At 39.8% G+C, this 21,809-nt stretch overlaps 1 protein-coding gene across 2 annotated transcripts in view; it reads left to right on the forward strand.

The window, feature by feature from the left end:
• The window catches only part of TBC1D30 (TBC1 domain family member 30), a 122,121-nt gene that overhangs the window by 46,496 nt on the left and 53,816 nt on the right, over positions 1 to 21,809 (forward strand). Inside the window, exons 1-3 of one of the 2 annotated variants that reach the window (XM_069080861.1) lie at positions 14,349 to 14,788; positions 18,945 to 19,006; positions 19,670 to 19,735. In XM_069080861.1, the coding sequence (XP_068936962.1) occupies positions 14,632 to 14,788; positions 18,945 to 19,006; positions 19,670 to 19,735 (285 nt within the window). In that variant the 5' untranslated portion in view covers positions 14,349 to 14,631. Of the gene's footprint in view, positions 1 to 14,348; positions 14,789 to 18,944; positions 19,007 to 19,669; positions 19,736 to 21,809 lie in introns of those variants that run through there. The other variant, XM_069080868.1, reaches the window with a different exon arrangement.

Genomic DNA, 21,809 nt, shown 5'->3' on the forward strand with positions numbered 1-21,809 from the left:
TTGTTGTCTGCTATCTTGATATATCATTGCTAGCTTGATAGTTTTATGTTCAGTGTGCCTTGCTGTAGCACCAATGCAATATTTACAGTGCCCACGATGACGATAGACTGTGACTATAAATATTGCATGATGTTCAATTGCAAAATATACCAAGCTCTCCAGATAGAGGATAGAACTGAAGCATTTATTTAGACATCAGAAAACCTAATCCCAAGACCAGTAAGCTGTTTCCATCATAGTACCAAAGATATTCAGAAGCCATAATAATGCTGAGATCAACAGCATCCTTCAGCCTTCTCACAAACCAATACAAGATCAATATTTACTCATGAGCTGTCTATCTCCATGCCTGAGTGTCCTCTCCCACCATCTGGCTAGCTCTGACCAGCTTTCTGTGGGCTCTACTTCCCTTCAGCAAACTCCTCCCATCACAGGCTCCATGTGACTATATTTAGCTTATCAGGGGATAGAGTTTATCTTCACAGCAGAGAAGCTTCCTGTGGGCTCTTCTGTGCCCGTTAGCAAATTCCCTCCATCACAGGCTCCATGTGACTATATTCAGCCTATTGGGGGCAGAATTTACTTTCAAAGCAGGGGAGGTCTTCAAACTAGTATTCTAACCTTTCTGTTTTATGTATTTTCAGTATATGACTAAGACACGTATGTAGAATTGAGTCAAAGACTTTGTAGTAATGAAAAAAGGTGAAGTAAATGTTAGAGCATTTTGGGGTACTGTGTTCAATAACAACCAAATCGATAATAACTTAACAGCATTTCTTTTTTCATCTCTCTCTCTCTCTCTCTCTCTCTCTCTCTCTCTCTCTCTCTCTTTCTCCATGCACCCATAATTTCATTTTATTTTTTGTCAAATTAATCATCAACAAACAATCATTTTAACATACAAAGAAAAACAGGAAAGAGGACTGTATAAGAAGGTGAATTTATTACAAAGAAACATATTCATTGGCCATGCTTGAGAATATGTATATCATTTTGTATCCTATAGTCCAAGGATTTTTAACCTATGAACTTTTTTTTTAATATTTTGACAACTATATTTCAATATATTTGGTCTCCTCTGTAGTGCCATGAATTTTATTTAATGCATATAAAAACATTGTTCTGTGAGAAGGGATTCATAGACTTTACCAGACTGCCAAAGAAATTCATGACACAAAAATGGTTGTCTTGCTCTAATCCATCATCTCTGATGTAAAGAGGTGAAAGGTGTGTTTTATCAACAGTCTTTTGAAGTCATGATTAGTTGCTTCTTTAGTCAGAACCTCTGGCACTTTTTGGCACATCCATTTTGCTCTTCAGCCAATATATTGGTTTTTCTGTTGTTCAAGTGTTCATAGATGTTTTGAGCCATACAAGCTGTGAACATTTTGTAAAAAGAATATAAACATATAATTTGTCTATGTTTGGAGGGGTCACTGGTATTCTTATCTTTCAGTGATAAACATGAGATGCCTTCTGTTAAAAAATATGGGACTACAGAGCAAGATGGTGAAGTGCTTTGCTAGTAATTTATGCAGTACTATGAAACTTTTAAGTCAATAATTATGAATCTTATCCAGATCTGTCACTTTCTAGGTTTGCAGAAAAGCTTGAGTTTTAGTCAACTTCTTTGGAATACCATTGTCACTCATTATGTTAACGTTATATTAATGTTAATGGTGGGTAAACTTTCTGTTTCAAGTTTGATACAAGGGGTGTGTGTGTGTGTGTGTGTGTGTGTGTGTGTGTGTGTGTGTGTTCTGTCCTTCTAGGGATTATGTGTATGACCACAGATTTTCCATCTCCTTTCAGGGTTCTCCCTTTCCTCTGATTTCTTTGCTTCTTGCATGTTATTTTTGATTGATGTTGAATTGCTTACTTAATTCTTTGTACTCTGTTGACTCTGTATCACCTTAACCTTTTGGCTTTTAATTTCAGCTACTGAGTATATGAAATACCTTTGATATATATTCATTTTCTGGACTCCAATTCACAAATTTCTTTTTTTGTTACCTTTACTTGGGTGATATAGTGTTCAATTTTCTGTTGTATGTGGCAGCCAAATATCGATGCACTTTATTCCTCTAATATTTTTCTATAGGTTGTCATTTTTTCATGCTGCTTTGCCATGGTCACACTTGATGCCTGTCTCTGGGAGTATTCCTAGTTAGTTCTACCTTTCCTTCTGTAGTCCTCACTGTGGCGCTGGTTTCAGCATATATTGTTGGCCATAGTTCCTGAAATGTTTCTGTAGTCATTATCCTATATTGTTGGAGAACATGTTTGTTCATGATGGTTAAGGCATATAGCAGATTTTAAAAATTACTCCGTTTTGGTATATAGTTGTTTTGCTGGATGTATATGTGCTTAGCAAAATTCCATTCTAAATATGCCACTTTCTCTTTACAATCATTATAGATATTGCCATTATTTTATTTTTATTTTGTTATTATGCGAACTTGACAAATGCCCACAGATATATTTCCTTATTCCATGTCGGACCACGTGAATCTCTCTGACACATAGCTTGTTTTCTTAAAGTGTATATTATATTTATCAGAATCTTTCCAACACTGCCCTATTGTTTGTGTCTCTTCTGAATTTCCTTCTGCTCCTTCTGTTAATTTTTCTTTCTTCCTTCCTTTCTCTCTCTCTCTCTTCCTTCCCCTCTCTCTTCCTTCCCCTCTCTCTCCCTTCCTTCCCTCCCCTCCTCTCCCCCTCCCTTCCCTTCCCTTCCCTTTCCTTTTCCTTTTCTTTTTTTGTGATGAGGAGGGATAGGAGGAATAGAGAATATATTTTTTGTAAAGTTATCTTAATTCTTTTAGCTGGCTTTTTTCTTTGCATCTCCTCCCATTGGGCCCTGAAAGTCGGAGACAGTCAGCCACGAAGGACTGCATCTTGCACTTTTAAAGTCCTACCAAAGAGCTTCTTAGAGCATCCCCCAGGGGCTAGGCAGTTGTTCCTAGACTTCTCTTTCTCTTGGCTGCCAAAGGATCCTGAAAATGTAGGGCAAAAACAGGTAGAGGAAGAAGCAGAAATCTGCATCGCACAAGGGGTCACCTGTCTCCTACTCAGGTTATGTTTGCAGTCCCAGTTGGATGCTTGTGGTTGGGCCTCTTTTTGGATGGTCTTCACAATTTCTTTGGTGTCTGTGCTTTGCAAGTCTCCTCTCTGCTTGCAGTACATGAGTGGTGTTTAGCACAGGTCCCCATTTCTCTGAGATCCTGTGTAGAGTTATTGTCCCTGAAGTTCTCCAGCAGATGGCATCAGTATGTTGCCAAATGGTCAGTGTGGCTTATTTGCATCATTCCTCTTCAAGTTCTTAATTATTAGGAGATAGCACCAGTGTTAATTTTGCTGACCTCCACTGTCCTGTGGAGTGCACTGGTCTTCCTGCACTGTGTAGCTCATTGCAAGGGACATCAATTATCCCCTTTCCTGAAAAATCAGTTTTCCATCATGGTCTGCATGAGTTCCTTGAGAGACTGCACTATAGGAACTACCATAGTGTTGGATCAGAATGCTCCCAATATGAGGCCATTCAGAGGGTCACTCTTCATGGTCTTGTGGAAGGAAACTACAGGCATCCTGGTCAACAGTTGCTATGATAGCAGTGCTGTTACCCTTCATCCTTTCTTCTTCCTTATGTCCCACATATCCCACCAAAGTCTTACTTGAAAACTGCCTATTCCCATCCCTCCCACCTTCACTCCAAGGCCTGGTTTCCTATTAGTTTCTTAACTTCCCAAACTGGGAAGAATTCAAATTCCAAAAGGGTATTCTGCCCCATTCCCATCCACCCATTTCCTGCTTTCTATATGTTGTCTCCTCCCATTGGATTTTGGTTGGTTGGCTTTTGTGGCTAGCCAATCCTTTGCCAGGAATGGCTGCAATTTTTTTCAACACCACTCCCTTGTTTCATCCAGTTTACACCAGGCACTGGACATTCTCCTTCTGGGTAGATGTTGATTCCCCCAATCCCAGTACAGTCGGAGGTAATCCAGAGACATGCTCCATTCTAAGCTTCAGGACCATTATCCCCTTCTCAATAATCATTAATTGAGAATATGACTACTCCCATTACTTGGATTAGAAGTAAACTACCAATTGCAATGCTTATGATAAAATGGTAGACATCTGAGCCTTGCCATTTTTACTACCAGTGCTTCTTAAGGTCCTGAGCTTTACTATCTGTTATGCCACAATGCTCTATGGACATAGTGACATTGTTATATAACCTTTTTTGCTCTTGAAGGACATTTGCCAGCTGCCCTTTAGCTGAACCATTCTATATCTGTTTTCTCCCTTAATTAGAATGTGAGTCCCTTGAGAATAGGAACTGACTTTCCCTTTATGTTATGACCACTTAGCATAGTGCTTGGCATGTAGTAAATGGTTAATAAATGTTTTTTCATTCCACTCCTGGGATCTGAATAGGATATCTCCCCATTTCTTTAGGCCCTTTCCAAGGGTTTTAGAGGCTTAGAAGAGCTTCTTTATTTCCATCCTTCTCCATTATCCTTTCAGGTCTTGGGGGTACCACTGGAACAATTTCAGTAGGGTTATGTGCCAGCATTATGCTAGGAACACGGAATACAAATGCAAAGAATGAAACAGTCTCTATTCTCAATGATCTTATATTCTAACATGGAAAAAAACAGCACATATAAATACACACATAATAAATACAACACAGTTAAATACAAGGTGATTTGGGAAGAAGGCTTCATGTGGAAGGTGGTGCTTAAATTGTGTTGGGTCATTCTTTAATCCAGAGGTCATAAGATTCTTCTGGAGAGTGATTCTTCCCGTCTTGGTCCATTTGGTTGGAGGTCAATAAATCAGGAAACAAGGCTAGAAGATAAAAAAGTTTAATTAGTACCAGCTGATTGGCAGTTGCCATGGGGTTAGCAATGCCATGAACCAAGACACACACACATAAATAGGGTTTTATAAAGCCTACGGGTGATGTTGCATGGCATTAGAAAAAATCAACCAATTAGGAGAAAATACTTGGCCACTTTCCTTGTTTGGGAGGTTGAATAATAAGAACAGGATGGAAGAATATGTTAACTGTGGGATCTTAGGAGTTTTCAAGAATTAAGTCTGTTCCAGTGGGGATATTTTGTCTGTAGTTAATTCTTATCAGAATATCTTGGTGGGGCAGAAGATCTCTAAGGCAGGGGGCTCAACTTGTTGAATAAAATACAAAGTGAGGTTCTTTCTCTATTTATAGAACCCTATAATTCCATTTCTTTAACCTTTAAAGTTACTTTTTCTGGGGAAAAGATGCTTCCCCAAAACTCACAGTCTACCTTCTCTACAGCCGCATCTTGAAGGAAAAAAAGATTCCTTGAGGCAGATCTATGGAAGGAGTGCATTCCAGGTATAGGCATGTCATTGGGAGATGGAGTTTAATATATAAGGAAGATGAAAAAAGCCAGTTTGGTGGGATCGCAGAGTACAGGAGGGGAAGTAACATCCAAAGAAGTTGAAAGGATAGATTGAGGCCAGGTTGGGAATGGCTTTAGAAGCTTAACAGAAGAGATTTTATTTTATGGTAAAGGGGACAGGGAGCCATTGGAGTTGACTTAGGGAAGTGACATGGTTAGATTTGTGCTTAGGGGAGATCACTTTGGCAGAGATAGAATGGATTGTAGAGAGACTTTAGGAAGCTGTTGCAATAATTTAGGCAAAAGATTATCAAAACCTAAACTTAGGTAAGTAGCTGAGTGAGTAGAGAAAATAGATTGAATAGGAGAGATGTTTTGGAGCTAGAAATGGAATTATTTGGTAAATGATTTTGGCAACAGAAAGTGAGATGTCAGCCAGCATTTATAGAAGGACTTACTATGTCTGGGACCCTGTGCCGAACACTGAGGACACAAAGAAAGGCAAAATCTCCATCCTTGCCCTCAAGGAGCTCACATTCTGATGGGGAGGATCACATGGAAATAACCACATGCAAAAGATCCGTGCAGTGTAAGCGGAAGATGATGTCAGAGGGAAAATGCTAGAATTGATTGACTGATAGGATATAAAGGTTAAGGGCCAAAGAAGAGTCTAGACTGACTCTGAGGTTGTAAGCCTGGGTAACTGGAAATATGGTAGATCTCAAAAATAGTAAGTTTTGAGGACAGTTGGATTTGAATGAGGTGAGGTGAGCCTTTGGGCTGGGAGAGAATGTAATGAGTTTAATTTAGGTAATTTTGAGTTTGAGATATCTAAGAGTAAACTGGTAATTTGGAATTGGAGCTCGATACATAGATTTGGGATTCATCTTCATAGAGATGATAAATTGAACCTTTGGGAGCTGATGAGATCATTGAGAATAAGTATATATCTGTTTATCTATCTATCTGTCTATCTATCTATCTATCTATCTATCTATCTATCTATCTATCTATCTATCTATCTATCTGTCTGTCTGTATATCTATCTATCTATCTATCTATCTATCTGTCTGTCTGTCTGTCTGTCTGTCTGTCTATAGAGGGGAGAGGGGAGAGATCATATCACTGCCCCAAACAGGACTTAGGGGGATACTTATACTTAGTTGATGGGAAAAGGATGATCAGTCAGCAGGAGACTAATAAGGTCTGACAAACAAGTCAGAGGAAAATCAAGAGAACAGATTTATACAGGAGTGAGACGTTAAGAGTGACCAATACTGTCAGAAACTTCAGATGTCTAGCAGAGAAAGTATTGAGAAAAAAGTAATTAGACTTAGCTACATTTTGGGTAACTTTGGAGAGCACAAGAGGGAGGCAAAGATGGAGGGAAGGAGAGAGGCAAGCAGGAGGAAAAGAGAGAGAGGAAAAGCAAGGAACCGATAATGGGACAAGCCCCCTCATTTCATTTGGAGTGAAGATGGAATCATTTAGAGCAGGTTGGCAAATTTTCAGAGTTTACATACCAAGTTTTTGTGTGTTGATTCCAAATAGATTTTTTGAGTAGATAGGGGCCTCAGAGACTATCTAGTCTAACCCCTACCTGAAGCATAAATTCCTGTTATAGTATCTCATGCAATTAGTCATGTAGTCATTTCTTGAACATTTTATGTCATGGTCAACTCACCTCATTAATTTGAGTTTCATTGTATGTATATATTCTGAATGGTGAAGGGTGGGGGAAGGAGGTAGAGACTCATAAGCTTGAACATACTCCAGAAATGCTGGTATCAGGTGCTCTGGTCAGTAGAAGTCAGAAGCAAAGGAAGGCTTGTAATTTAAAAAATATTAGTTTACCTGGGATTCAGAAACTAATGATGGTAGTATTATGTTGGAAATTTCTTAGTTAACATCTTAGTAGAAATTCATTGACAGTCAGCCAAGTATAAGAATGGAAAGGGGAAAAGGTTCTGGAGATAGAAGAAAAGGAAAGTGTAATAGAGGCAAAACCATAATTAATTCTTTTCACAATTTTGCTTAGAGCTATTTCACTCACAACTATGTAACTTTCCACTTTTGGCACCTGCATTGTGTGATTTTCTGCTTAGAATATTCCTTAAAAAGCCTGTGATTTGCATCTTCTGCAGCACTTCAGTTTTTAGTATCAGGATGGTCTAAGATTGAGAGAACTGGTGATACATTCTATTAGCTACGGTATATTCTTTCCTGGGAGGAGCTGACACCTCTGATTGAGACTGGCATTAGACCAAACCTGATCCCTGCTAAGTGACATCTCTGGTGCAACCTGGGACTGGAGACAGGAGTAATTAATGGGGCCTGTGTTCCTCTGTTAGGCACACTGGAGATATTAGTCCATGGTAATAACATGGTTTTGGGGGCAGCTAGGTGGTGCAGTGAATAGAGTGGTGGGCGTGGAGTCAGGAAAACTTGTCTTCCTGAGTTTAAATCTGACCTCAGATACTAGCTCTGTGACCTTGGCTAAGTCACTTAACCCTCCTTGCCTCAGTTTCCTGATCTGCAAAATGAACTGGAGAAGGAAATGACAAACTGCTCCAGTATCTATGCCAAGAAAACCCCAAATGCAATCACAAAGACTGAAATGATGAACAAATTTATAGCTATATCTATCTGCCAATAAGTGGTGATCCAGTCTCTGCTTGAAGACCTCTGAGGAGGGAGAACTCACCACCTTTTATGATAGCCCATTCCACCTGTGAACAGTTTTAGCTGTTAGGAAGTTTTTCCTAATATCAAGTGCAAATTTTCTTCTTGGTAACTTCCATTCATTGCTTGTGGTTCTGATGGTGCTAATGGGCAATAGCACCCCTAAAAAGGAAAAGCCCTTGAATTTTCCCACAAATTTTAGGGACCCAGTCAGTCCCTGATGTTTCCCTGAGGCATCTGGCTCATCCCAGTATAATCCTTTCCAATTGTCTTTTCATTGTGGCCCTCCAACCCAGCCCAATTTTTCATTCCCATCAAAATCTTATCACTGCCACTTTTTCCCTTTTTCTGTATAAAAGTGCCATTCCCATCCCCAGAAAGAGCAGACTCACTAGGAATCTCACCTACTCAACAGATGTCATAATAAACTTGCTATTTGGACTGAAAGAAGACTTGAGGGGTCGAATTCTTTTAAGGAAGACCCGCCCTGTACCCTTGCATTTTGGAGTTCCTGGCATTCCTAGCCCACATCAGTTCTATCCTCTGGGGGCAAACATGAAAAGTTTGTTCCCTCCTGCACATGACGGCCCTTCAGATTCTTGAACACAGATAGCAGGTGCCCATTGAATCTTCTCTCGTCCAGGCTAAATGTCTTCATTTGATCCCCATGTGATTTGCACTCAAGGTCTTGTACCATCCCAATTATCCTCCCCTGGATACTCTATAGCTTATTAATGTCCTCCTTAAGTGATGATGCCTAGAACTAAATAGTTTTCCACTGAGGTCTGAAAAATGCATAGTACAGGGGCCTGTCACTTCACTATTCTTGGGAAGCTCCATCTCTGTTAATGCAGACCACAATAACATTAACTTTTTTGACTGCCCAATCATACTCCTGATTCACTGGATCCACATTTCAGGCCACTGACCCTCTTCCCCTGACCCTAGGTCTTTTTGAGACCAAATGCTTTCTAATTACACTATCCCTATTTTTTTAACTTCTGAAGTTGATTTTTTTTGGTACCCAAATATAAAACTTTATCCCTATTGATTTTCACTTTATTTTATTCAGTCTAATACTCTAGTCTGTAAAGATCCTTTTATTGACTTATTATTTACTGACTTGTTTTGCACGTGGGCCACCCCTCTTAGCTTTGTATTGTCAACAAATATGATGAGCCTTCCATCTATGCTTTTATCAAAGTCATTAATAAGAATGTTCTAACAGCTCTGATAGGGTTAACCCCTGATCTCTGTGGTACTTTACTAGAGACTTAATACCACATTGACACTGAAGAATTAAACAGTACTTTTCGAGTCTGGCCATCCAGTTCTGAATCTATCTGATTTCCTTAACAATCTAAATAGGACCCTTTGTTGTACTTGACCTTACATTTCTCAAATGTAGTATCCAGAAGCTGTTCAGAATCTTCCTAGATCCCTTTTAAAGAGGCTGCTGTCCAGCAAACACCATTTACTTGCTGAAAGTGTGTCATGAGTTAATATTTCATAAATAAATAAATAGGAACGTGGAGGAGCAGGATAACAATGAACATCTTCTGTTCAGAGAAGTGACATTTTAGTCTCTTATAGGATCACTGCCCTGGAAAGGATCTCCATAGGACCACAGATTAATTGGAAGGGACCTTAGGAAATTGTTGAATCCAAACACCTTCTCTTCTGGAAGCTGAGATCCTAGTGCCTTGTCCAAACTCACACAGTAATGGCTGGGATTCAAACCTAGGTTTTCTGATTCCAAATCCAGTTCTCTGAGTTTGTCTCCAAGAGGCTTTGATTAAAGCATTTTAACCACATAGTTGTTCATTTATGTGTATATGTGTGTGAGTGTGTAAGTGCATGGGTGCTTACTCCTTTTCTTCATTACTTTCCTTGCTTTCCCAAGACTGAGTGTTTTCATCTGCTAGCTTTCACATGAGCTTTTACATTTGTTGCTTTTTGGGGGAATGCCCCAGTTTGTTTCATCAGTTGTGTGTCTGGAATCAGTCTTTGAAAAGTGGTGTGCCAAGGTTATGTCCCCCGTCATTCAGATGTACTGGCACTGACAGTGGTGAACATGTGCTGTATATATTGGCTTATCACTGGAGATGGAGTGGGGACAGGGATGGCAGCAATGGCCAGCCTATGTGCCAATGGAGATGTGCCTCTATACCACTTACCACTTTTGGCATGTGTCTTCGAGTGCCTAATTTATGTGAATATGACTTTACTAATCTGGCTGTAAGCATGATTAGTAATAAATCAAGTCTGAATTTATTTGCATGGGAAACTGAACTAACTTAGGTTCTTCTACAAAATAGGGGATAACATTTTTGTTACCTAAAAACCTATTTAGAATTCCACTTCTTTTTATTGTGGAAAAAAAGATTTTCCAGACACACAAGAAGAAAAGGGACAATGAGTCATATAATAAATGTGATACTATAATCGTGCCATGTTGCTTTTTAGAGTATTGTATTTTAGTGTTTAATTATCTATTTGCTATAAAAGCTGGCAGCCTTGGCTTTCTTCTATAATGTAAACAAAACAATATTGTTTAATTCCTTTTCTGCTCATTACATCCTTAGGAGAAACTATAAATGTTCTGTTGGCTTGCTCAGTTTCCATTTCTACAGATTTTGGAAAGTAATGTCTTAGACTTAGAATCCCCCCTACCCCCCATCTGAGTAAGCTTTCCTTTTATTATAAAGCTGAGGGAATAAATGGATGTTCATTTTTTAAATTACAAGTTCCTTGAGAGCAGGGGCTGCTTAATTTTGTTTTTAGTCTGCAGTGCCTGGCATGTAAACTACCTATTGAATTGAATTTCAGCTTTGTCCCCGAATTCTTGCTTGCTCTTCAGTATTGGGGAGACCCTGTTGCACACAAATGGACTTTAATTCAAATGAAAGCTCTTTTTCAGTTCTGCAAGTATTTCCTGAGTGCTTGCCTGTGTTTAGAATTGTACTGATTATGATGACAACAACGACATGAATTGGATCAAAGATTTAGAGCTGCAAGAAACATTAGAGGTCCTCTAGTCCAGCGACAGCATTTTATAGATGAGAAACAGATGCCTAGTCCAAGGTCATGCTGGTAGGAAGGAGCAAACTGCGATCTGAATCCAGGCCCTCTAACTCCAAATACATCCTCTTCTGGATGAGGACTGAGAAGAGACCTTTAGATCTGACAACTAATAGACCCTTGTGATTGGTGACCTTGAAGAGATCAGGTTTTTTTTTTTCTTTTTGGAGGGGGGAAGGCAGGGTAATTGGGATTAAGTGACTTGCCCAAGGTCACATGGCTAGTAAGTGTTAAGTGTCTGAGGTCGGATTTGAACTCAGGTCCTCCTGACTCCAGGGCTGGTACTCTATTCACTGCACCACCTAACTGCCCCAGAAGAGATCAGTTTTGATTAGGATGGCAGGGGAAGAAAGTGAGAATTGGAGGGAGAAAGGGGATAGAGAGCTACAGAGTGATAAAGATATAGAAGCAGCAAATATACATGATTCTTTCAAAAAGTTAGGCAGTCAAAAAGAGGAAAGAGGCCAATAGGAGCAAGCAAGGTTGTTTGTTTTAGTTATGAGGAGACATCAATATATTTGTAGACAGAGATGAAGGAAGGAAAGATGAGAGACAGAGGAAATTATGGATGAAACAAAGGAGATGCAGGAATAAAAAAGACAAGAGGAAAAGGGATCAAAGCAACAATTAGAAGGATTAATTCAAACAAGGATGAAGTGCATCTCATTATTTGAAACTGAAAGGAAGAAAAACATGGGTAAAGTCAAACAGGTTTTGAGGCATAGAGGAATTTGCTACTCAAGGTTATCCAATGAGAGAAAAGTGGGGCCATGTGATTAAGGAGAGAGAAGATTTGGAACAGCTGCTTCAGTGAATGTGATTGAAATCAATAAAAAATGACCAGAAAGACATGAGGTACGAGTCAAGAAGAGAAGGAAGGAATTTTGTAGCAGTACCAGTCAGCAAAATTTTGTGCCTTCTTCCAACAAATGTTCAGTTGGAGAAGGGAATTGGTGATTTGTCCAGAACATTTTTTAATCTTTTATTTCAACTTTTTTCCTCTTTGTATTTATTTATTTATTTATTTTTAGTTTTCAACATTCATTTCCACAATATTTTGAGTTCCAAATTTTCTCCCCATTTCTCCCCTACTCCCCACCCCAAGATGGCAAGCATACTGATTACCCCTTCCCCCACATGAATTTCTATACCCTGTTGCTTGTATATCTTATTTCCTGGTTGCATGTAAAAACAATTACTCAGAACTTTAGGATTAGCAAAATGATGGCTCCATATAGATAGAAACTTCCTTTTCTAGGATAAAAAAAAGTAATAACTTTAATGCTATTCTGTGGGTAATGACAAGTCCATGTTCCATTTAACTTACAAGAGTTTTAAAAGTTTTTGGCAAAAGACTGTTTATTTCTTTAAAATTGAGATTTGGGAAGATTATTCCAGTTTTTCAGTCTCAACTACTGCTACTAAAATGATTGGATCTTGGGTCAGCTAGGTGGTGCAGTGAGTAGAGCATCAGCCCTGAAGTTAGGAGGACCTGAGTTCAAATCCAGCCTCAGATACTTAACACTTACTAGCCATGTGACCTTGGGCAAGTCACTTAACCCCAATTGCCCTGCCCTCACCCCTCCAAAAAGCAAAATAAAAACCCCCAAACATATTAATAGCTCATATTTATAAATAGCACTTTCAGGCTTGCAAAGCACTTTTATCACAACCTGTGAAGTAGGTAGTACAAATATTATTATTTTTTTTAAAGCAATTGGGGTTAAGTAACTTGGTCAAGGTTACACGGCCAGTTATTTCTGGGTGTGGTGCTAAGTATCTGCACCCGGATTTGATCCCCAGGTCATCCCAACTCTGGGGCTGGTGCTCTTACTCGCTGTGCTACCTGGCTTCACCAAGTAGTGCAAATATTATTAACCCCATTTTCTAGCTGAGAAAACTGGTGAGCAGAGGGGTTAATTGACTTGCTTACGATAATTAACTGACCTGGTCTCCAAACATGGATATTCTGACTTGAGTCTAGTGTTCCATCTATTCACTAAACTCATTACTTATCATTGGATGTGTTACATTTGTTTGGCATTTTAGCTAACATTCTCAAAACATGGTCACTTATGCTAATCTTAGTGGTCCTCACAGCAACCCTCTGAAATAGTTGAGATGAGATAGTATTCTCCCTATTTTACATAGGAAGATCTTGAGGACAGAGGTTAAGTTATATGCCCAAGATCACATAGCCAGCTAATGTTGAGTATACACTAGCTTAGCATACCTTACTCTTCTCTTCCCCCTTTTTTCCCTCTCCCTACCTCTCCATTCCCATTGGGGTTAAGCAGCATTCCTCTCCTGTGGCAGTGGTTTTGAATCTGTGAATTTAAATTTTCTTCTCCTTTGGGAGCCCACTGGATTGATTTCTGGAAAAACCCTGTATTCACAAACAGGAATAAGGCATGTGTCCCAGTCATAGGAAAGGCCAAACCCTCCCTAAAGGTTCTGTAGCACTCAAAATCTCTCTGGCCAAGGAAACAATGGGAAGTATTTGAGTGTGAAATTGTGTTTTGATGCAGGAATATGAACTTCTTTCCCTCAAGCTGATCCTTTAAAAATAAGTCATTGTTTTTTAATCTATTTCTATATCCCAGTTTCCTGCTAACAAAGAGGGTGGAGACAAGGAGTTTGGACTGCAGAGTGTACTTCACAGTCTACTGACCATTGTGTGTTACATGGACCAGATTTGGTCTACTGGTCAGCTGAATAGTGCAGAAATTTGAGCCTGGGCCTGATTTAGGCTTTGAGGTTGCTTACATAAAGGAGTTGTCATTGGGGAGCGCTCTATTTACAAATGTCAGCCCTTTGCTGAATCTGCGCAGTGCCCGGACAAATACAACAGCACTATTTGCTTCCTTTAATACCTCTTTCCCAGGCCCTCCCCAGAGACCCTCTTCTCCCCAGAGCCCCTCCCCATATTTGGGAATAAGCGCAGAGCTTAGAATTCTCTTTCTACTTTGGGCTCAGGTCTGTCTGCTCTCTTCCTAGCTCGCCCACTCTCCGAGGTGCTGGAAGTAGCGACTGAGCCAGGCTGGGCATGTGTTAATCAAGGCATATATGAGCTCATTGAATGAACTGCCTGTCCTCGGCTCGATGGTGCTGGGATTGTGGGCGGGAGCAGCAGCCCTCTCCTCTCGCTCTATCCCTCCCTCCCCATCCCCCAGCCCTCTTCCATCCCTCGGCTGTGCTGTCTCTGCACTGCAGATGTCTTCCGGCCTCTGCTCGCCAAGCTCCGGCGGCACCTCCCAGTTCTTCGTCATGGCCTCTAGACCTGTTCTCCTGCCTTGAATCACCTCTTTATCCCGAAGGGGACCTCCCGGGACGCTGAGCCACAGCCGCGCTCTCCCCCCGCAGCAGAGGACCGGCTACTTGACTTGCTTGTTGCCAGGGCCTGGGCGGTTGCGGGGCGAGCCAGCGTGGGGAGAGGAGTGGATGGTAGCCTCCTCGGAGCCCAAGGCGGTTCCCGATGAGGCAGGACAAGCTGACCGGCTCCCTGAGACGAGGTGGGAGATGCCTCAAACGGCAGAGCGGGGGAGGCGTAGGCAACATCCTCAGCAATGTGCTCAAGAAACGGAGCTGTATTTCCCGGACCGCACCTCGGCTGCTCTGCACGCTGGAGCCGGGTGAGGATCCTGGACTTCTCGTGCCCCTCACGTGCCCTGGCTCCCTTTCCCCTTCTCAGCCAGAGCCTCAGACACTCCGATCCCCTCACCTCCCCGTATCCCCTAACACACCCAGAAGCCCCAAGCGGTCTTTTATTGCTGCTCAGAAGAAAAACACTCCCCGTGCCTGTTTAGTGCCCCCCTCCCCTGCGCCCTGGGTTTGAGAGTGGCGCTGCATGACTGAGGGTAGTGATACCCTCTTTGGATCTTTGACCCTTCCTTTGGTTTCATCAGTAGCCTGGAAGGAAAGGAGGAAAACTGGGTGGGAGCGTTTAGGATGGAGCCACTGAATCCCCAAGGGGAGGGGGGGGGGGACGGGGGGGGGGGAAGGTGCAGGGCTTGGCCATGGTGGAGGTGGGAGGGGTGCAGTGGGGGTACAGTGCACAAAGGCCTGGGCAGGAGTGACTGACTAGCCCATCCACCAGCCTCATGGGTGAGAAAGATGGGTGCCTATCATAGACAGGCACTTGACTGGGTCACGGTTTTTGGTCACGCTCCTCCCTGAATGTTGGGCATAGGAATGGACTGGGGTTTCCGCCTCCTCTACCCCTTTTCTCCCCTACCTGATTACCTTGGATTAGTCTCGGTGTAGGTAATAAGGAAGACTTGGTTTGTTGCTAAGCTTAAAAATTCGAGCCCCTACTTTGCTCCTTCTGCTTCATAGACACCAGGAGTCCCGAGGGGCAAGAGTTCAGGGGTCCAGGCATCTTGGGGGAAGAAAGAGAGACGGGGAGATTTAGGCTCCTGTTTGGTGCTACGGGACAGACGGGTAGGAAGAGAAATTTTGGGAAAATGATAGTAGTATTTTCTTAAGACTTCTAGGCATGTGAATGCCTGATCAGACTGGTCTGTACTCTCCTCCTATTCAGGGAGCTGGTCTATATGGGTAGGAGGTCCTTTGCAGGGGGTCTTGGGGAGCTCAACAGGGGTTGCAGAACTATTCTGTCTACATCCCTGCTAACCCTTCCCCCAAACTGGGTGTGTATGTAAACAATGTGCATACAATACGTGCTTCCTGGAGATAGACAACTCAGGGTAGCAGGGCTCCTCCTTCTTTAAAACACCCAACCCACCCTGGGCTAAGCTAATGGTAGGCTGTGGGTGGCAGGTGGAAACCAGAAGGTGAATTTCGAGGCTCACCTGCCCCTGGAGCCCAGACTCATTAAGCTGTTGTTCCCTGAAACATACTAGTATGAATCTCAGAGAATCCTTGCTTGAGGGCACTTTCTCAGCTGTGGACATAGTGTTAACCCCAATACCAGATACAGAGTGATGTAAACTATATGTCTGAAATATAGCGATGGGGAAAAGAACTTTTTCCAAACCTCATGGTTTCTTTGTTTCTCTTTCCAAGCATATGGGTGTGTGAAGGCTCCCTATTTTAAAATTTTAATTTCAAAACTTTCTTCTTACATTAAAGGTAAGCATTTTGTTTTTTTCTCAGGAAGGAACAGCAGAGATTACCAGGTGAAAAACAAATCTTTCTCCTTTTATCCTTCTAGGAGGGAAAAAAAGGGGCAAAAATGACCTGATTTCATCACCTGGTGCAGATTGTGAACTGTAGCTTCTCAGCTAAACCCTTTCTGACCCATTTTTTTTTGGCATGGGAGAAAACTGTTTGGGCTTTAGTTGTAGTGACTCCTATTCCCTGCTTAATTTCAGTAGAAAAAGGAAATAATTTTTTTTCTGGCAAAAGTACATCTATCTAGGAATGCCCATGTTGCTTTTCCAAAATATTAAGGACAGCTTATGTCAGTGGTACAAAAAAGGGAATCTGTGTCTCAGTGGAGTGAGTAAGAGGAGTAGTTTGAGACTTGTGTTTTCACTTGTATTCCTTCTTAGTAATAAGCAGGGTGAATGGCTAGAGCAAATACTTCTCCATTCAGCACCTAGGGTTTGGACAGCACCAAGCATTGTGCCTTAGAATTCTATTTCCGAAGGATTTTGGGAAGACAGGTTATCCATGCCTTAGGCAGAATCAAATTCTAGCCATTCATAATAGATGAGAAGCCATCCAACTAAAACAACAAAATACTTTTTAAAGAAGAAAATTGCATAATATCATTCAGAGCTGATCCGTAATCATAGAAACATAGTTTTTAGAGCTGGAAAGTACCTAAGTTAGGTGACTCAGTACAATTCTATCATTTTATGGATGTGATAAGAGAGGTTAAATGTGATTCCCAGAGTCACACAGGCAGTAAGGGGAGGCAGTGTTGTATAAAAAAAAGAGCATTGACTATGAAGATAGATGGCTTGGGTTCAAATCTGTTTCTGCTTCTGACCTAACCTCTGTTACATTGGACAAATTACTGATTCTACCTGGGCTTCAGTTTCCTCAGTGTAAAATGAGGGGGGTTGGACTGAATGGTTCCTGAATTCCCTTCTCCATGATCTATGATCCTATAAGTGGGGTGTGCATGTGTGTGTGTGTGTGTGTGTGTGTTTCTCTAAGTCTCCTGACCCTAATTCATTTCTCTTTCTCCTTATGTAAGGAAAGAGTTCTTAACTTTTTTTATATCATGGACCTCCTCGGCAATCTGGTGCAGTTTATGAACCCCTTCTCAGAATGTTTTTAAAGACATAAATAAAACAAGTAGAGTTACAAAGAAGAATAATTATATTGAAATGCATTTATCCAAAAAAAGGACCCTAGGTTAAGAATCTCTACCCTGACCTATAGCTTGATTAGCATAGATACCTTGAAAAATAAATGGCAGTGTAGTCTGTAGAATTCTACATAAATCACTTGAGAAAATCTTAGCACAAAGTTGAAATTTGAGCTTGATGTAGGGCAAAACTTCTTAACAACCAGAGCTATCCAAAAGTGGAATAGTCTTCTTCAGAAGGTATTCACTCCCCCTTATTAGAAGCCTTTAAATAAAAACTTTTAAAAAAAAAATAAAAAAACTGGACACTTGTGAGGCATATTGTAGAAGATATTTTTGTTCAGATGTGGGTTAGATTAAATGGCCTCTCAGATCACTTCCAACACTATAATTTTCTGACCATACACATAAATACTCCAAGGCTGTATGTAAGGTGGAACTATACTGGAATTGGGATAATTTTGATGTGTTTTTTTTTCTTATTCACCTATATAAATATTCTTATAATTTTTGCTTAAGGAAGACCACTGAAGATCTTTAATAAATCAAAAGAGCCATCCCTAGCCACAAACTACTAAAGCTAATGTGGAAAGTGGTTGAAAAGTTCTTCCTGAAAATAAATGGCAGTCAGTAGCTCAGAAATTCAAAATGTCACCACTTAATTGGTTTACAGTTTGCCAAAATGAACATTACTGTTAACATTAAATACATAGATCGATAGATCTTTTCCATTTTATCTTCAAATTCCCAAATGTAATGTCTTTTAAAAACTGATTAAAATGGAGTACTAAGTTGTTAGTAAATTGATTTTATATCTAGAAGTAAATGGACTATAAAACAGCCTTCAGATTGTATATTATATTTTAGTAAACTTTCCCTTAAGTTGCATTTTAGAAGTTCATTTAAATCACAATAATATATACTTAGCATAGGATTTGCACATTCAAAGTTCTAAACAAATAGTACAAATTTAATCTCCATTATATTATCTCTGTTCCTTAGTTATAGAAACTGAGGTAGAGAGCTATATAAAAGCTCATCTATCAGTTGAAATTAAAATTCAGTTCTTTGAGCTTTTTACCTGTAACAATTACCTAATTATCTGAAAAAACAAGGACATTAATCCAGATATAACTTTTTAGAATGTTAGAATAACATGATGTAATGGAATATTGTATAGAGGGGAGGATGGTATCATCCTTACAGTTTTTCACAGTTCAGTTAGAGTTTGCTCATTTGTTGTTCCATGCAAGGCTTTAAAAAAATTGTCAGTAAAGTCTTTGAATTCTGTCCTATTTTAACCATCAAAATTATTCTTCTCTTTTTTTATTTCTAACACCTGGTACTTTCAGTGAACACTGATGAGTATAATTTAGACAAAAGTGATATCATTACTTGCTCATTTTATAATTATTCTGTAGCATGAGTTTAATTTCCATTTGAAATCTTTTCAATGAGCTCCGATGTCTCCTTCCATAAATAATACAAAACATGTATTTTTCTTCTAGGGGTTGACACGAAGTTGAAATTCACTCTTGAACCATCTTTAGGTCAAAATGGTTTTCAGCAGGTAATATTGTAAGATGTTTACAAAGTGCTATGATCTTATTTTCAGGGTATCTGAAGCTATATGTAGGGGTATCTCAAAGTTATAGTACTTACATTTACAGGAGTCCTAAACATTTTGTGCAGTTTCAAGCTTTAATAGTTTTATTACCTAGAACTGCACTAAGAATTTTTAGAGACTCGGTATGTGTCTGTATACATATACAGCCCCAAAGTCTTAATACAATTTTAAGCATTTTCTTTCTCTCTCTGTCTGTCTTTCTCTGTTTCTATAACTCTGTCTATTTCTCTCTGTTTCTGTTTCTTTCTCTGTCTCTTTTTTCTGTGTTCTCTCTCTCTCTCTCTCTCTCTCTCTCTCCCTCTCTCTCTCTCTCTCTCTCTCTCTCATATATATATGTATATATATGTGTGCCAGTATCAATAAAGTTAACATGAAAGAAATATATACACACATATTGTCAGATTTTATATTTATAAATTTTCCTATCTTTATGTCCTTCTTATAAATAGCCAGTTTTGAAGTTCTTCACTGATAAAGTAGAAGACAGCATATTTCCTTGCACATAACATTAACCCACCTACACACATATATCTAGATACATATATGTTATATATATATTTTATGGTGAATTAATTTTAATATCCTTCTAATCTTTCCTGTTTCTAGTGGTATGATGCTCTCAAGGCTGTAGCCAGACTTTCAACTGGAATACCAAAGGAATGGAGGAGAAAGGTATGTAGAGGGATCAAAAAAATTATCACTATATTCCTTTGATGAAGGAGATTTTGAAATTCTCAGCAGCATGGCAGCTTAAAACTTTTCTCCTTTGTATATTGATGATAATCTGGTTTCCAATAGTAATAATTGAAAAGGTTCTTTTAGAACCTAAAAAAATAATTTATTTTTAGTTTTCAACCTTCACTTTTATAAGTTTTTGAGGTTTAAATTTTCTCTACCTCCCTCATCTCCCTGCTCCCCAAGACAGTGTGCAATCTGATAAAGGCTCTACATATACATTCTTATTAAACATATTTTCACATTGGTCATTTTGTAAAAAAGAATTAGAACGAATGGGAGGAACCATGAGAAAGAAAAAAAGAGAGAGCAAATAATGTACTTCTATCTGCATTCAGACTCCATAGTTCTTTTTCTGGATGTGGATAGTATTTCCCATCATGTGTCTTTTAGAGTTGTCTTTCAGCCTTGCCTTTCAGCCTTGAATTGCTGAGAAGAGCTAAGTCTATCAAAGTTAGTCATTGTACAATGTGGCTGTTACCATGTACAATGTTCTCCTGGTTCTTCTCATTTTACTCAGCATCAGTTCATCTAAGTCTTTCCAGGTTTTTCAGAAGTCTGCCTGCTCATCATTACTTATAGCACAATAATAGTATTCCATTACATTCATATACCACAACTTATTCAGCCATTCCCCAATTGATGGATAGCCCCTCAGTTTCCAATTCTTGGCCAGCACAAAAAGAGCTGCTACAAATATTTTTTGTACATGTGGGTCATTTCCCTTTTTTTTATCATCTCTTTGGGATATAGACTTAGTAGTGGTATTGCTAGATCAAAGGGTATGTATATTTTTATAGCCCTTTGGGCATAGTGGAACCTTTAAAAAATGACTTCAAAACAAAGTTATTTATTAGAATGGCACCATAAAAATGACAATAATAAAGCATTTCTCCTGTAAACCTGGGACACCCTCTCTCACAAATACACCCAGCATTAGCAGGAAGGCTGGACACAAACAAAATACCCTGGCAGGGTGATACACACATGACCACAGCAACTCATGTCCTTAGTTTGATGTTCTTTTTTTTGGTATCCTCATTTATTTTTTTTTTCATGAGTGGTTCTCTTTCTTTTTTTTTTATCAAATGCTTTATTAACTTCTAGTTTACATCATTCATTTCTGCAAGATTTTGAGTTACAAATTTTCTCCCCATTTTTCCCCTACCCACCACCCCAAAATAGCGATCCCACTGGATATCCCCTCCTCCAATCTGCTCTCTCCCATATTTTCTCCCATACCACCTCCGACTTTCCAGTAGGGGATGGTGGATCTCTATGCCCCAATGCCTGTATAATCTTATTTCCCAATTACATGTAAAATAATATTAATATATATTAGTATATATATTTTAAACATTTGATTTTAAAATTTGAATTCCAGATTGATTCCCTTCCTCCCTTGTCACCCACCCTTACTGGGAAGATTTGCAATTCAATATGGGTTGTACATGTGTAGCTATGCAAAACATTTCCATAGTGAATATATTGTAAAAGACTGACTATATTTCTCTCCCTCCTATCCCACCTCACACTTGTTCTATTCTCTATTTTGATCCTGTCCCTTTTCAAAAGTGGGTGCTTCCAACTTCCCTTCCCCACCCCCCAAGCCCACTCTCCCTTCCATCATCCCCCCTCTCATCCCCTTCCCCCCTACTCTCCTGTAGGGTGAGATACCCTATTTAGTGTGTATGTCATTCCCTCCCTAAGCCAAATTCAATGAGAATAAGGTGGACCCATTCCCTTTTGCCTTCCTATTCTCCCCTTCATTGCAACCATTTTCCCTTGCCTCTTCTATATGAGATAGTTTACCCCATTCTGTCTTTCCCCATCTCCTCTCATTTTATTCCTCTCTCACCTTTTAATTTCACCTTTTAAGTATCATCCCTTCCTATTAAATTGGTCCTGTACCCTCTGTCTATGTGTACCTCTACATATATATACATACATTCACATATGTATTCATATGCCCATATACCCTCTTATGTGTGTGTGTGTGTGTATATATATA

The sequence above is a fragment of the Petaurus breviceps genome, unplaced genomic scaffold (assembly GCF_028583685.1).
Source record: "Petaurus breviceps papuanus isolate PSGF00001 unplaced genomic scaffold, PetGlider_PUasm1.0 154, whole genome shotgun sequence".
Lineage (NCBI taxonomy): Eukaryota > Metazoa > Chordata > Mammalia > Diprotodontia > Petauridae > Petaurus > Petaurus breviceps.